This window comes from Brachionichthys hirsutus, chromosome 15 (genome assembly GCF_040956055.1).
Source record: "Brachionichthys hirsutus isolate HB-005 chromosome 15, CSIRO-AGI_Bhir_v1, whole genome shotgun sequence".
Classification (NCBI taxonomy): Eukaryota; Metazoa; Chordata; class Actinopteri; order Lophiiformes; family Brachionichthyidae; genus Brachionichthys; species Brachionichthys hirsutus.
Window position 1 is genome coordinate 3158536 of NC_090911.1, and position 17020 is coordinate 3175555.

Below are 17020 nucleotides of genomic sequence, written 5' to 3' on the forward strand. Positions count from 1 at the left end.
TCATCATCAAAAAATACTAAATGGATTTTTCCTAAACTTGGTGGAAAGATTGCATTTTAGTGCTGATTCAGGTAAAGGATTCAATATTTTATTTTTCACTTTCTTCAATAGTTTGAAATAGAATTTGCAAAAAATGTCACTAATTCAGTAAAAAAGCAATCGAAGCTGTTGTATGTAACTTTTATAATGTGCACTTTATATCATATTTTGTAAAACTCTCACTGCATCCTTCTCACACGAGACGCATCTGTGGGAACAAACAGACTCTTTCAGCCCCATCTAGTGCTCCTAATGCCATGTGCAAGAATCGACCACCACACACACATCTAAACCCAATTCAAGGGGAGTGTCTGGCAGGATCTCAGGCCCCTGCTGCACAACCAACTATACTTTAAAACATTTGAATTTAATGTAATATAAAAAAAAAAGAAACTTTAAATGGAGCTTCCGTATCTCTGAAGCAACATCTCAAACACCAGAGACGTGGAGAAAGACGTACGGACCAGAATGAGCAAAGCTGCTGGCTCCGAAACATCTGGTCCTCCAAATCCGTCGCTGCGGCTACAAATCTATATGTCAGTGGTCTCTATGCCTATGAGACGTGGGTGAAGACAGCCAGCATCACCAATAAGTCGGATGTCTTCCACCGACGATGCCTCAGATCCATCCTGAGGATTTCATGGAGAGACCACATCACCAATGGGGAGGTGATGAGACGGCCAGATGTGGCACCATAACTGGCTGTTGAGGAATTCTTTGTTGGGTTAAGAGGGGGGGGCGGGGGGGGGGGGGGGGTACCCCGACTAAAACTGCTGTAACTAGAATGATAACAATGAGCAGTATTCCAGCTTTACTATTTTTTTCAATACGCGTTATACACAGAGATACTGTCCATTTTATTCTCCAGCTACGCCTTTAGTGATGATTGAAACCTGCTGGAAGGGGAACATTTCATTTTTGTGTCTTCAGAAACTTCAGTTTCTTTGGGATTCTGTTGACTCAAGACATCAGGAGCAAAATCTATCATTTAAAAAATAGTATAGCTTAAATTGCTTTATTCTTTTTCCCAGTAGCAGAGCGTAAATCTTGTGGTTAGGATTTGGACAAAGCCTTGAAGACTCTGGGCCGACGTCTTCCTGGTGAGACATCATGCAAGCTATTTGGAAATCTGCACAAAGCTCTCCGTCAGAAGGAATGGAATCAAGTCAGCAGGGTGCCCCTCGAGTTTTTAGTAAAAACAAGTGTGTACTTGTCCAGGGCTCTCTCAAACAGGGCTCTCTCAAATACCACTGGGGAAAGTGAGAATAACAAGCTGTTCATGCAGCATCATTTATCTCGGGAGAAAATAACCGGGAATTAGTTTTAAATAAACTGTTATGTACTCTATTCAGAGCAGTGGCTAGCATGTCCGATGCGCTGTCCCGCTGCCTAGTAGCGTTTATAATGCCTTTATAGCTACTGAGGGACACACGCGGTTCATCATTCATACTTGCAGATCGCTGCTGCTGCTGCACAAATACAAATACAAATACAAGTCATGTACAAAGTATAGCGATCCGTCTGAGCTCTACATGCGTGTTTTTAGTCTTGTCTCACACTGCATTGACGTTTCCTCTTCCACTTTCACCTGCTTTGGTTTGGTAACCATCACGACCGTACAGAATGAAATTTTCTTAAATATTGTTGCATGGAAAAGTCACACTTTTATATTTTCTGTAGGTATTTACTGTTTGACAGGGAGCATCAATGCAGCCTCTTTCACACTGTCATTATCCCCAGTGATTGGAAGCACTCTGGTCTCCAGATGTGCTGTATGTGGCCAGGGATGCAACAGTTGGGCGTTTTATATGGGATAAATAAATGCCTGTGTCTGCGGGAAACAACACCTACTGTACAAGCCGCTGCTTTCTGTGTGTCGTCTTATGGAAGAGGTTTGACTGCAGTGAGAGTTGCATTACTGCCGTGTCCCTTACCTGTCGGGGGACTCTGGATCGAAGCAGGTCTTCAGGACGTCTGTGACTTCAGCGTCACAGCAATCGCCATCATCGTAGTCATAGTGTATGCTGTTGCACTCCATGTTACAGACGCCATCCTGTCTCTTCCAGTTGTAGCAGTGGCCCAGTCTGAGGCAGTCCCCTCCGTCATGGCCTGTCCTCGGGTGGTCACACTCAGGGTCACATTGGCGGTTTCCAATCTTCCCAATTCGACAGTTGCTAAGGATAAATTGTTCTCGAAGACTGGAGTTTTTTACAGTGTGCAAGATCAGCTCCAATGTGATATTGTAAGGGCTAAAAGCCTCATTCAGAGCCTGGTGCTGGAGCTGGATCTGGGCTTCAGTGACAGTGGGGTCTCCACCATCATCATTGGAAAGGTTGACGATTCTGTAGCGAACTCGCTTGGGGCCGCGGAGCCGCCAGTTGTTGTTGTAGCCAAAGATTATATCAGTGTTATCACAGGATGTCAGTCCGCAGGATGACGGGAGGAAGGCGGAGACAATTTCTTGTTCAGGGAGAGGGGTGGCGATGATGTGTGGATGGAGCCCCACTTTGTTTGGAGTCCAGAGCTGCTCCACCTCAAAGAAAAAGATCAAGCAATATTTTAAATAACTTTGATTATATTTTATCACATATCCAATTTCACATAGCAATTTCATAAGACTGGCAAACTGAAAGTGTAAAGATTAAATCAGTTACATTGGTGAAGTCTGCCCACATCGCCAGGAGTGGCTTGTTTTTGTCACCTTGAACCGGCCCCCTCAGCAGGTCATCATGAGAGCGGGCATAGCCCCACAACACCAGGCCACCTATATGACCTCTGAAGCTATGGCCATAATCTGATTGGTTACTGCCAAGGAAAAGTGTTCTGCACATCTTCATGAAGGGACTGTAGAGATTCCCAGACTGGACACTGCTCTCTCCTACCTGAGGAAAAAAAACAGAGCCTGAGCAAATGGACAGGAACAAAACCCCTCGCTTTTTAACTTATGGACATAGTAAATGATGAATGCTCTGTTCCATTTTCCAAATGTCATTAGATTATTCAAAAGAGCGATTAGCATTCATGAACTCTCATTTTACAGCTGCTAATGTTAAGGCAGTGACACCTGAGAAGCTGTCCTGATGAGGAAATAAATGAACCCATACATATGAACCCTTTCGTGAGGGAATAAACAAATCCATCGGCTTGCATATCAAAATGAATATGCATTGGAGGGCTGTAGACTAGTCACACAAACATCCATCCATCAAGATGATTCAATCAGCTTTTTGCAAAACAGAAAACAATGTCAAGAACCACTTCCAGTGTTTTTCTCATCTGTTTCAGTTTTGTCTGGTGAAGATATTAATCTTATCATTTTTGCAGCAAAGCATTTTATTACTCCCAATTTTATGCTGAAGTAGTCGTATTTGCAAAATGTGAAAATCTCAAATCTGCACCAATAAGTTGTGGAAGGACAGAGCTGGGGCTCAGCTGCTGAGAACTCGGAACCAGGGTTGATTCTTATGTTTTCCCCATGGAGTACTTTATGAAAAAGTATATATACATAAATTATATTGTTCCTTGGATCCAATTTTCTGTAAGCACATGACAAAAAGAGGCTCATCATACAGGCTTGCGGCTTGGAGTGATGTCTGATCATGGCATCATAAAAACCCATACACATGTGCAGAAGATGTTTGGGGTTATAAAGATAAAGATTATAAAGTTATAACAATTGGCGGACTTTGTTTTAACCGTGTCTGCACAAATCCTTATGCCAACACTTTTCTCAGTGTCGTTCTAAATCCTCACTGAATTTAGAACTTCAAACACTATTGTGATAAATATTTTTTTGGGTTTGCTTTGCTGAGCAATGCTGGAGGACAAAGTAATAAAAAAAAAAGAATTTGTACTTTTGAAAGAAAAAGCAGAATAATCTTCCCCCAGTCTGTGAGGAGCAGCAACCCATGAAGTAACATAGACCAGTATAAACTGTTGCTTTGTGAATGTGTTCCTGAACATACAGAGAGAATAAGGGAATCGATGTGCCAATTTCAAGTAACCTATTCCAACGTTTCGGAGCGAACACCATGGCATCAGAGGTTACCATCAAATTATTGTTTTAATATAGCTGATATTTGATTAGTATCTCCAGTATTTGTCAAGCGCATCAATTACTTTTATCAAAAAAGGAGAACATGAAGACATAAATGTCCATCCTCAGCTAAACTGGGAAAAAATGTTCAGCCATGCACTAAAACCACACACCTTAGCTCCATCAACATACAGACTCATGTGAAGGCCGTCATAAGTGACCATCAGGTGAGTCCAGGTATCGGCTCGGTACCGCTGGTGGCTGTAGACAGTGGTGGATCTGACAGCTCGGTCTGTGCGAAGCATGAAGTAGAACTGTGCGTCTTTGATACCCGCAGGCTCCACTGTCCTGATGCCCACTGACCAGCCTTTCTCACTTAGTGAATGAGAGCAGTTGTCAAATACACCTATGACAAATGAGAAAGCGTTGAGCACAGGTCATTAAACATAATTGGCATTTGTCTGCGTACGTCTTGAGGGCATTGTCTGTGTACGTGTAGGCCATTAAACATGTTGTAACAAGTACACCGTCAATCTGCATGATTTTCTTTGTTTTATGTACGTACTAGGTATTATCACAACTTCCTCAACATTCATATTATTTTCATTATCACATTTTTGACTCCTCACTGCCATCTTGTGGATATATTGATGCCAGCCTAAAGGAAAGATGGACGGATGTCAACAGCGATGAAAACTGTTGGATGAATATACTTACATGCATAGTGGGAACATAAATTAGTGTTGATTTACAAAGAAAGAGAGAACAGACAGATCCAAAGTAGACAGAATAGATGGAGGAAGGAGGGTGGAGGTATTTCACTCAGCCAAGGCGAGGCCCAAATGTTTCATCCACTGTTGCAACAGATCCACACGGAACCACATTTGCTTCCCAGATGTTTAAAACAGGGACAAAAAAAGGTCAGGGAACCCCTTCACCCTTTACAATGATGATGTGTGTGTGTGTGTGTGTGTGTCATATATGCATAAATTTAATGTAACATAGGGAAAGTTTAAGGTCATTCCAACTATGCATCACATGTAATGACTGTATTTACACTGTATTGCAGCTGAAAACATGAGAGTGCACCAGGGATCAGCTCTGAGCCCCTTTCTGTTTGCCATGGTGATGGATAGACTAAAAGATGAGGTGAGACAGGAAGCTGCTTGGAATATGATGTTTGCAGGTGACATTGTGATCTGCAGTGAGAGCAGGTAGATGAGAATCTAGAGAAGTGGAGGTCTGCTCTAGAAAAGAGAGAAATGAAGGTGAACAGGAGTATAACAGAGTATATGTGCGTAAATGAGAAGGTCCCAGGGGGGACAGTGAGGTTATAAGGAATAGACGTAAAGAAGGTGGAGGACTTCAGGTACCTCGGGTCAACAGTGCAGAGTGATGGAGAGAATGTGGAAAGGAAGGGAAGAATTGTGTGCAGGCAGGCACAAAATTGGAGGAAAGTATCAGGGTGATAGGAGAGTGTCAGTGAGGATGAAGGGAAAGAACATAACAGCCATGATGGATGGCTTAGAGACAGTGTCTCCGAGGAAAAGACAGGAGGCGGAGCTAGAAGTGGAGGAGATGAAGATGCTGAGGTTCTCCTTGGGAGTGACCAGGTTGGACAGGATTAGAAATGAGACAATAAGAGGGACAGTGAAGGTTAGACGTTTTGGAGACAAGGTCAGAGAGGCCAGACTTTGATGGTTTGGACATGTCCAGAGGAGAGACAGGGACTATATCGGTAGAAGGATGCTGAGGTTTGGACATGCCAGGGAACAGGGTTAGAGGTCGACCCAGTAGAAGAGACATGGACATAGTGAGGGAGGACGTGCACGACTCCCAGGTCTATTTGTTTTGTTGTTGTTGTTCGTTTATGGATTATTTACACCTACTCGTACAGAGACGCAGATTGTATGAATAAGTCAGAAGTCAATGGTAATTTTGCAGTGTGTGAAAGAACAACCTCTTGGTTGAGTCAGTCATTCTTCATTTGAGTCATTTCATTTCAGTTCTGATTTCCCCATCTTCTTAAAACCTGTTTTCATCCAATCGTTTTGACATCGTACAATCTTGTACATTTGTAATACTTATAGAAACAATACAAAAACACTTTACTGTTTTGTTGAAAATGCAATAAATATAGCACCAAAGGAAATGTAGAATTACTACAATAGCATATTCATACCATGCCATAAATGGGCTGAAATGCAGGATTGAGAATGACTGTGTCATGTCTAGCAGAAACAGCAGGAGTTTGTTTTTCACGCTATTTGCCAGATTCCTTCAGGACACTACAAAGGGAAAGGCCCATGCCGCGAAATACTGCTTTCACATAAGGAAGTAATGAGGGGGGGTAAAGTTAAGAAATGGAGTCAGATCTTTGATCACAGTAAATTTGAGTCGACGTAACGGTTTGTGGTCTCCCTCACTATCTGGACAGTTGTGGTGCTGCACCAATTTTAAATTCATTTTGATGTACCTATTGTTGCTCAAATGTGTAGTTTTTCAAATGTAATGTTCTTGATGCAAAATTGCTGGAAGAGCTGTGATGTTCATGTTCATCTGAGCAGCCTGGATAAATAACGATTTCACAAAAGCTGCGCAGGGTCAAGAGAAACAAAGCTAAGCATGAGGAGATGTCTTTGGAATTTACACACTTACGTAACCGCATTGTTGTCTAGAGCCAATGTTGAGGAGAAAAATATTATTTCATTTATTTGAAAAGAAAAAGGCTAGAAAACAATTTTATTGTTCTCACATAACTTGTAAGTAAGATTTAAAAAATGCAGGGAACAAGTAAAAGGTTGGGAATGAAATTGTGAGTTATAAAACCTATGCAAAATATTTAATGTATGAAAAAAGAACGATTTTTAGGAGCTTGGGTAAGTTGAGTTGGGGTGTTTCTATATCATGCATAATATCAATGGTGATTTTTACACAGGAAGCCGGATCAAGCCTGGTTCACCATTAACTATGATGCATTATGAAGAAGAATCCATTTTTATGATGCATCCGTATGTAATGTGATGCTAAATTATGACAGCCCAGACAGTTCTATGAGTCTTCACTCGATCTGGGTGCTGAGGGGTTTACATCAGTCAACCTGTACCTCTTAACTAGACACAAGCATCCATAATCCAGCATTCAGCATTCATCCCTGTGCATCATAAAGCCATGATCTGTTTGACCCTAAACATTAAAAATAAAGAGTGGACCCTTTCTTATTTTGTAGCTCTACTCCACACACCTAAACTCCCCCCCTTGGCTCCGATCCTAACTCCACTTTTCAGTCAGCTCTGCAGCTTTAATTCTCCAGTTCATCCCGCTCCCTAAGTGACAATGTATTAGCTCAAATCTAGATTTTTGAAAATGCTGCATTAAACTGTGGACTTGATAGAAAGTATCATCGCTAGCATTATAGTACGGTAATCTTGCACATCATCACTGCCATACGATCATCCTGCATCGTTGCTGTCACGGTAACATTATCTTTATCAGTGACATTATGCCATCATGGTCATTGCAACTGCATCCTTATCTTTATCCCATTATAGTCGTTATAATTGTTAGCATTTTCAACAGGAGAAAGAAGAACAAGTATGTCAACAAAGGAATTCACTTCCTTTGATATTGTGTGATGAGACCTTTTTTAACATCTTCTCTAATTACGCACTGAATCAGTGTCAACAGAGCTTTGTGGAGAGGCGAGGTGTGGACCTGGCGTCTCCGCAGACGTGTGAGACTGTTCAGGCCATTCTAGTTTTGGTGACCGTGGTTATATCTTTATTCACCATTTGTATCTTTGGGTGAAAATAGCTCGACTTAAAACTGAGACTACAGCTCATTGTAAGAGAAACGGATGTGTTTTATGTAATTACAAGCTGCTCTCTTCAGGGCAGGTTGAGGCTGTGCTGCTGTGTGAAAGTGCCTGAACCCTTGCTTTGCCATGTCTTGCAAAGTGGGCGTGGCCACGGGAGAGTCGGCTGAACACCTGGAGACACACCTGCCATTCATTTGCCACTTAGAATTGTTTTGTATTTAGGCCCCGCCCTGCATATGCGCTGGTCCCAGATTATGGTTGAATGCTCGCTTGCCGACTCATGTTTCTCTCGTCCATATTTCTCCAGTGTGTTTTACCTTCTCTTCTGCGCCTGTGAGATTTGTGCATTTTGTTTTGGCTGTGTTTTTGATTTCCATTTTGTCCCAGCATCTGCCCGCTGCGTAGAGTTTAGTATTTAGTATTTTGTTTTGGCTGTGTTTTTGATTTCCATTTTGTCCCAGCGCCTGCCTGCTTTGTAGAGTTTAGTATTTAGTATTTTGTTTTGGCTGTGTTTTTGATTTCCATTTTGTCCCAACGCCTGCCCGCTGTGCAGAGTTTAATATTTAGTATTTTGTTTTGGCTGTGTTTTGTGTTGATGTTTTCTGGGACCTGAGCCAGTCCAAGTCTTGGTTCTTTTAGTCTAGTGAGTTTTTGTTTTCTGTATTTCCCTTTTGAATACACGAGTAAAGAGTTTTTTTGTTTGTGCCTCTGTCTCTGCATTCTGGGGTCCGGCAGCTTGATCATTACGTCCTGTGATAATAAAGTTAAGTTCTGAGTCTGTTCCAACATTACGGTACGATGCACTTTATTCATCCATGAATCCATACGTCAGAGCAGCATCGGATCTCCATCCTCTCAAACGTGCTTCTGTTTTAGTGACCGGCTGGTGTCGGTCGCCAAACAAAGCTGCTCACTGTGTCGCTGTTGTGATACGAGTCGAGTGAACTGGAGTCACCGGATTGTTCTGTTTACCTGCTTATTATTCATATCCATGTCACTGATGATTGAGTGTGATTGTACTATTGCTTCGATAATGGAAGTTGTAGGCAATGACATTCATTATTGCATGTTTTATTTTTCTTTGCGTCTTTCCTCACCGTGCACGATCTCCCTAAACCCGTGGTGGCATCCTCGAGATTCTTCTGCTCACCAAACATGGCAAAATCCAAACCGATCCAATTCACCATCTCGTACAAACCTGAAGGAGCTCCTCATAGAATGTTTCAGAATTGTAGAATTTATTTGATAATTGATCATTTCATGTCACTCAACTAAGGAATTGATTTAGGAAATATTTCAGCACTGAAGTCCTCCTGTGTTCACTGTGATGTCTGTCCTCTCGTCTCCAGTGGAAACCAAATGGGTTAATCCCTGGATTAAGTCCACCTGACCTTCCTGGTGAAAGGCAGACTCTTGAGATCTTTTCATTAGCAACAATGTAACAGGAAAATTTCACAGGCGTTGCTGTGAGGAAGGATTCGGTAGCCATGTTCTCCGACTAAAAGCAACAAGTACCATAAATTGACTTACAGCGGTGAAATCCAGGCTGTTGAAACAGATGTAGAGAATAAACAGGAGAACAAGGAGGCAGAAAAACTGTGTCTTGACTGATTTGTGTTGGATCGGAACAGGGTGACGCAAACAGAGGAAGGCAGGAGAGGAGAAAGAGAAATCAAAGCAGACACGATGAGTCAAATCTGAAGGGTGAAAACCACCAGCTCCTGGTCAGTGGGGGGGGGGGGGGGGGGGGGGGGCATGATCACGTCTCACCCACCTGCTATGACTGCAGGGTTGCTCTGGCCTCCCTCAGGCTTCACCCACACCTCCAGGCTGAATTTGGCGGCCGGTAGCTCCAGCCCGACGGCCGGGTTCAGCCTCAGTTGCTCCCGACGCCCACTGAAGTACAGGGTGGTCATCCAAGAGGAGGGGGCCCTCGGGACGGGGCTGCCCCAGGGAGAGGAGCTGCTGATGTCCAGGCTCGCCAGAGAATCCGTCCCCTCAACCTCCCCGGAGAAGTCCTCGTCGATGTCCTGGCGGATCCCGCTGGAGGACTGCTGGTGTGCGCCAGCCTGTTGCGCGCGGAGGAGGACCTGGGATACCGTGGGATCTGTGGCGACGGCAGGGGAAACATTCTCCCAACTGGAGTTGGCCTCTTCCTCGCCGAGACTGCGTGGAAACCTGGAGCGAGAGACGCGAGGGGGCTGCGTATAGCCCGCGGACGGTTCTTCTTTCCCCGCGTCATCAAGCCACGGCGCGTCCGGATCGTCATTTGGGTCTCTTCTGATATTTGTGGGTCGTGTTTCATAAAGTCGACCGGGCGTCTCAACGTATCCATTACCGGCTCCTCCAAACGCGCCATCATCCGCGTCGCCCCAACTCTTTTTGTCCTGGCGCGCCGAGGAGACCTGGTCCAGCTCGGTATCAAACCTGCACCCGACGCGTCCTGCACAAACCGCTGAAGCGCTCCGAAGCGTGTGCGCGCGAAGAGACGCCACTGGAGGGCGATGTTGGGACGGGGAGACGGAGCGGGGCTGCCGTCGGGACCTCCAGACGCCGGAGACGGAGCAGGGTTCACCTGCTGCGGCGGAGAGCGCGCGGTCCGCCCGCCGGGCCATGGCGCGTTTGTGCCGACCCAGTGCGTCGCAGCAAATAGGTTTAAGCAGCCACGTGTTAGTGATGAGGAATATGGCGAACGCTAGCTGACTAATCAACATTTTACCAGATCAAGAAATATACTTAATAATAAAAAAAAAGAATTAAATGGGTAGGGGGGGCTCAAAAGATTTCCAGGTCAGCAGCAACACCAGATTGTGATTTGTTTTACGCACATTCAAACAGCAATAAAGCATTGGCTTTGTGATTCATTCAATTTGTCTTTCTTTTTGGATTTTTTTTTTTGTAAAGAAATGAAGAGAACAATAGATATTCTCAAAGTAATTTACTGATAAAAAGGCTGTCACGCTGGAGGATTCTCAGATGAATATCGAGGTTATAATTTAGGTGCTGATTTTGAATGACGCGAGACAGATCTTCATTTAAATGAAGCCTTTGCCGGCGTATAGCTGCTCTGCTCTCGTGCACTTTGCGCGGTGCGTCCTTTCCATTCAGGAAGCTGTGCATACAATATATGTGTAGCTTCTATTACTTGGTTTGTGTTTGCGTGTAGAAAAAAAAAGGTCCACTATGCTTCTGTCCTCGTCCAGTTAGCGCAGACAAGCGCGTGCAGGTTGATTCCAAATAATCAGAAACATAATTTTCTTTTTAGAATAATATTCATCACTTTCCTATGTTTCTCGAAATGTTAGATTTGATTTGCATATGGTAGAAACAGTCCAATGAAATCACGCCCTATAACTTGTCTTTTTTACCTGACCGTTGCTGCATCATTTTTGTGCGTCCTGTTCCATAGAAACAAAAAAAAGAGGGTTCCTCCAGAGTAAGGTGCAGTACAAAGTTCCGACTGTAATATAACTAATCCTTTCATTTGTGAGAGCTGTCAAAAAGAATAGTCCGTTAACCCCTTGCTTCTGCTCCTCCTGTTATGTTGTGCGCCTTTGCGCTTCAGAGAATGACTTGCTGCGCCTTTGCAGCGGTCTTTGCCATATAGTAGTAATAATGAAGGAGTTCCTTCATTCACTCCACTCTCTCTCTCTCTCTCTCTCTTGTCCAAAGCTGTTAGGGTTAGGGTTAGGGGGGTTTCTATCAATGGAGTCTCTCCCCGCCCTGGCATCACCGGTAGGGGGTGTGGTGGAGGTGGCGGTGATGGGAGTGGCGTCCTTCCCTGACTTCACGCTCGGGTTTTACAAGGGAAATCCTCGTCTCTCCTCCTCGTCTGTCCTCCTCAGCTCCCTGCCCAGCTCCCTCATCGTCTCTCCTCCCACGTCTCTCCTCCTCAGCTCCCTGCCCAGCTCCTTCTCTATCTCTGTGTCTCGATGTCTCTATCTAACCACTAAATTTTATCTGGGTCTGATCCAGAATGACTTTAGGGAAAAAATATGAAATCTTTAAAATCAGTTAAAAATACACATCAACTCTGATTTATTTATTTATTTATTTATTTATTTGAGCATCAAACATTAGGCATAAAGTCAAATGGAAAAAAATAAAATAAAATAAACAAACACATTTTCAGAAACATACATGTTTAAGATGCTCAAAAGGAGGATGAAGTGTGAACTTATAAAATCCTACCCCCCTTCACCAACAGATCATCTGAAAACCTTCATATAACATGTTTGCCCACACATTAAACACCGCCATGAACGCAACCTCTCAGTGTTCCAGTAGGTATTCAAACAAAATATATTTGTAAGTAGTACCTTTTACCCATCTATATGTGCATATTTAAAAAATACCTCATATTTGTACTTTCTTTAAAAAATAATGAAACTTTGACACAACTTCAATTCAATATCCGAGTTATTCCATAATTTTACACCGCAGTAATTTTACTTTTCATGGTTGGTGTGTAAAGATACCAAGAACAATCTAGAACCCTTTGATGATGATCCAGATCGCCATGTGGCCATGTGAGCTGCTTGGCGGAAGTCTGCGCTGTCTGAGTGCTTTTCTAGTTTATTAAATTTATTATTTATGGTTTGTTTGAGTTATGAGGACTTTTTGAATTCCCCCCGCCCTATTTTCATCAGCTATCAATCTCACTCATGCTCTGGCTCACTTCAGTGGTACAACACAGACAGGCACATCTGTCTCACATGTGACAAAGGATTCTGCACGCTTTTTAATCCTTCAAATATAATACATTTCACATGTTTCATGACTCTCAGATGTTCTGATCTTTTGTTTTCAAAGCAAAACTGTATATTTATCATGTATAAATGAATAATTGTCTCACATCCAAAAATCTTATCATATAGCTTTTGATAGAAGCTTTTTGCAACGTGTGCAACATCTTTTAACTCAAAAGACAGGAGTGCATGTTGTTTCCAGACACTGAATGCTAAATCTACAAAGTGCTGATCTTTACTGTTGACAATTGTTTCCACTTTGGTTTTTACTACTTGTGGATTTAAAATGATTATCCTTTTGAATGACTGCTTTGTGTAGTTGTATTTATCCTTATAACTTAAACCCAAACAGATTTAAACATAATATACGTACTCATAATTAGCTTAGTAGGAAGGCCTTTGCTCCTTTCTTTTCCCCTAAACCCCTCCATTTTTTGTCAGACTCACTTTGCAAACATTGCCCTTGCTCAACGCTGGAGATGGCGATGGCTCCTCCATGGGTCCCTGCTGGCAGTTACAGCAGGGGCCCATGGAGGGACAGAAATGGCTCCTGAAGAGTGGGAGGCAGGAATTCCAGGATCCCAGCCTGCCTGACCAAGGTATCGGCCTACTAAACATAAAACTTTTTTTGCTGGTAAAGTGCCCTTTGAAATCCAGCTGCAACTGTGTTGGGGGGAAAAGAGAAATAGGAGGGGTGGGTTTAAGAGCGCGCAAGAAGAAAGGGCAAGAATGGGAGGATGAAGCAGAAGAGGGAGAGAGAGTGTAAAAGAGAAAGAGAATGTGTGTGTGTGTGCGCGTGTGAGTAAGTCTGAATGGACATACTCCACTGGGGCCTCCCCCCCTGCTGTCAGGGACCTCCACAGATTATCCTTCAAGTCGGCTTGTCAGTCTTGACCCCACTGACCCTGAGGCCCATACTCTGTCTTCAACTCACACACACACACACACACTTCTCCCTCATGTATTAGTTTCCCCGCACATCCTCATTATTTCATTATTTTCTCCGTCACTCACTCATTCTCTCTTTTGCACCTCTTTACCACTCACTAACCTCCAAATGCTCCGATACAGGTGACGCTCCAACTCCATCATGCCCCCACTCTTACATACTTTCCTGAATTATAGACACACTTGCATGCACACACACATGACACACACTCACATAGACCCAAAAAACCACCTGGTTCCTCCTGAAAAAAAAAGGGGACCCAAAAGGAGAAAATGCAGGGTGATGTGCAGGACAAATGAGGAGGAGAAGAAAGAAGAATAGGGAGAAAGAAAGAAGGCAACCCTTCCACCAACACTGGTATAATATAATAGAGTAGGTGGAAGCAGTGGGTTTGAAGGACACAAATACAACATGGTGTTTGTAACGTCTTGCAAGTCTTTGGCTCAAAAGATCTTATTCAGATCAGGTGTTGCATGTGTGGAGTCTGTAAGGCCTTTGAAGTAAGAGCTAATAAAGATGTTTGGATATGGCATGTTTTATGCAAGTTGAACACTATTTCATTTTTCTAATATACTTCTTTTTATTTCCAGTCTCTCCTATTAATATACACTGTGTGGTATCCAGTAAAGCAGCAGCAAACTGTGAAAAAATGCTAGATATTTCCCAGTTTGTAGCTTTGAGAAGTATTTATATGATTCATATTGTCAGATAGTTTTATGACTTTCCACATCAACTTTGGAGCCACACATTAAACTCAGCATTTCTCTGCAGATATTTTACTGCACTTGGTGCTGCTCTTAAGGGGAATTAATTTACTCTCTAATGCATACAGTCTTTTTCCTTTTGCTGAAAATCCTTTTTTGCACATTCTATCGAAGACCTGTAATTAAATAATGAAAGGAAATATTATCTGGAAAAAAAGATCTTATTACAATATCCCTAGAATATCATTAAATTAGCATTTGTGTCTGACTTGATGAAGTTTAATCAAAATGTTATTTTTTCTGAGGGAGGGGGCCAATTTGTTTTGAATCCGACACTATAATATTACTCACAGGTAGCAACTGGAAAAAGACTTAAAATCCGAGATAGATTACATATATATTTTAATGATTTGCTTCTACTGTAGTTTGGTGTACGGTACTTAATTCACCATCATCTGTGACAAATTGATCTCAACTCCGAGGCCCATCTTTTTGGCCTTACTGAACTTTTATCAGCATCAAATCTATAAGATCATATTTATCTGATAGATTTCAGTTTGTACGTGTTCATGATAAATCTTCTACATCCACAGAAGTTAAATATGGAGTTCCGCAGGGTTCAGTGCTTGGACCTATTTTATTCACGCTGTATATGCTTCCCTTAGGTAACATTATTAAGAAACACAGCATAAATTTCCACTGCTTTGCAGACACACAATTATACCTATTATACCAGTTCAGCCAGACAAAGTCGATCAGTTGGTTAGACTTCAGACGTGCCTTAAGGACATTAACTCCTGGATGACCAAGAACTTCCTGTTATTAAATCTCAATAAAACTGAGGTACTGGTTCTTGGGCCAAAGCACCTCAGAAATGTTTGTTCTAGTGTTGCAGTTGAACTAGATGGCATCTCAGTGTCCACCAGCACCACTGCCAAGAATCTGGGGGTAATCTTTGATCTTTGATCAGGACCTGTCCTTTCAGTCCCAGATAAAGCACATTTCAACGACTGCGTTCTTTCACCTTTGGAATATTTCAAAGGTCAGGCACCTACTAACCCGTGACTTCCAGACTGGACTACTGCAATTCCTTACTGTCCGGCTGCCCCAAAAGGTCTATTAAACATCTTCAGATAATCCAGAACGCAGCAGCTCGTGTTCTGACAGGAACCAGACTGAGAGAACACATTTCCCCTGTTCTGATGTCTCTGCATTGGCTTCCTGTTAGATCACAAATTGAATATAGAATCCTTCTACTCACTTTTAAAGCCCTCACCAGCCAGGCCCCTCCTTACCTTACAGAGATGATTATCCCATATTGCCCCACTAGGACCCTGCGGTCCCAAAATGCTGGCCTGCTCTTGGTTCCAAAAATTTCCAAGAGCAGACAGGCGGGCGGAGCTTTCAGTTATCAAGCTCCTTTATCGTGGAATCGGCTTCCTGTTTCGGTTCGTGAGACAGACACCATCTCTCTGTTCAAGAATAGACTAAAGACTCTCCTTTTTAACTAATCTTATAGTTAATCAATACAATAATCAATATGCTCTTATAGGCCAGCACTGGTGGCTTAACATCATGACACACTTAGCTCCTCCCTCTCACTCTGATTATTCATGTCATAAATATATGTGAGTAATCTCTCTCTCTTCCCCGTAGTCTTGTGCTCTCTCTCCCTCTGTTTGTCCCTCCTTCTGTCTCTGTCTGCAGGTCCTTCTGTCCGTGGTGCTGCAGAACCTGGACCTGTGGCCCTCAACACTGATGTCCATATCGCTAGCATTAGCATTTATAGCTTTATATGTTTTGTTTTGGTATGCTCCTGCTCTGTCTCTCTATCACTTCCCTATCGATCTCTTTGTTTTTGACTCTCCTCCTACCTGTCATTCGCTTGCTCTCTCTCTCTCTCTCTCTCTCTCTCTCAACCCAGCCGGTCAAACAGCCTAGGTTCTGTCCAAGGTTTCTGCCTGTTAAAGGGAAGTTTTTCCTTGCCTCTGTTGCCAAAGTGCAACTCTTCAAGTTGGTCAAGTTGGGTTCTGTCTTTCCCTGCAGGTCTTGTCTTGATATGGTGCCACCGCCTTGAAATAACTTTCTGTTGTAATCTGGCGCTATATAAATAAAATTGAATTGAACTGAATTGAAATCAAATTAATATAAGATAAATGTCTCTAAAGCAGGGCTGGGCAAATATTTTTTCCATGGGGCCACATAAGAAATAGAAAATGTTCTAGAAGGCCAGGACAAAAGGCTGAACTCAATTCTGCACAATATTAATTGTATTTCTTTATTTTAAAAAGCAGTACATAGCAATGATTTGACAAGCTTGTAAGAGTATATGTTATAATTAAGCAATGAAAAATGTAGTTTGCCTTACAAATTTTTTATTTATTCAATTAAATGTCTCAAAACAATGGTAAAATAAATGTGAACGTTTTACCATTTGTGACTATTAGTGAACATTTTCAGTCACATTCACTCAAAAACACATTTTTAGTTTCTTCGGTTCTTAGCATCCTAAAGACATCACAATATTGTCTTTGTGCTCATTAAGAAAGAGGCTTAACTTAATTTAAAACTGCATGTCATTGAATGCAGTTTTAGCCCATGCATGAAGTAAAATGAGAAAATATGTTTATTTTGTAATTTCCAATTAACCTTACACGGGCCGGTCAGAGTCAACCAACCTGGGGCCGTACAATGCCCAGGTCTGCTCTAAAGGGTCTTATGTGCGTT

General features: G+C 42.6%; 1 protein-coding gene across 1 annotated transcript in view; it reads right to left on the reverse strand.

Moving 5' to 3' along the window:
• pappa2 (pappalysin 2) overlaps positions 1 to 10606 on the reverse strand; it is a 52636-nt gene extending 42030 nt beyond the window's left edge. Inside the window, exons 1-4 of the mRNA XM_068748823.1 lie at positions 9667 to 10606; positions 4249 to 4481; positions 2694 to 2921; positions 1974 to 2572 (exon numbers count right to left, since the gene is read on the reverse strand). Coding sequence (XP_068604924.1) covers positions 1974 to 2572; positions 2694 to 2921; positions 4249 to 4481; positions 9667 to 10606 — 2000 coding nt within the window. The remainder of the gene's footprint in view (positions 1 to 1973; positions 2573 to 2693; positions 2922 to 4248; positions 4482 to 9666) is intronic.
• Between the last annotated feature and the right edge of the window lie 6414 nt (positions 10607 to 17020).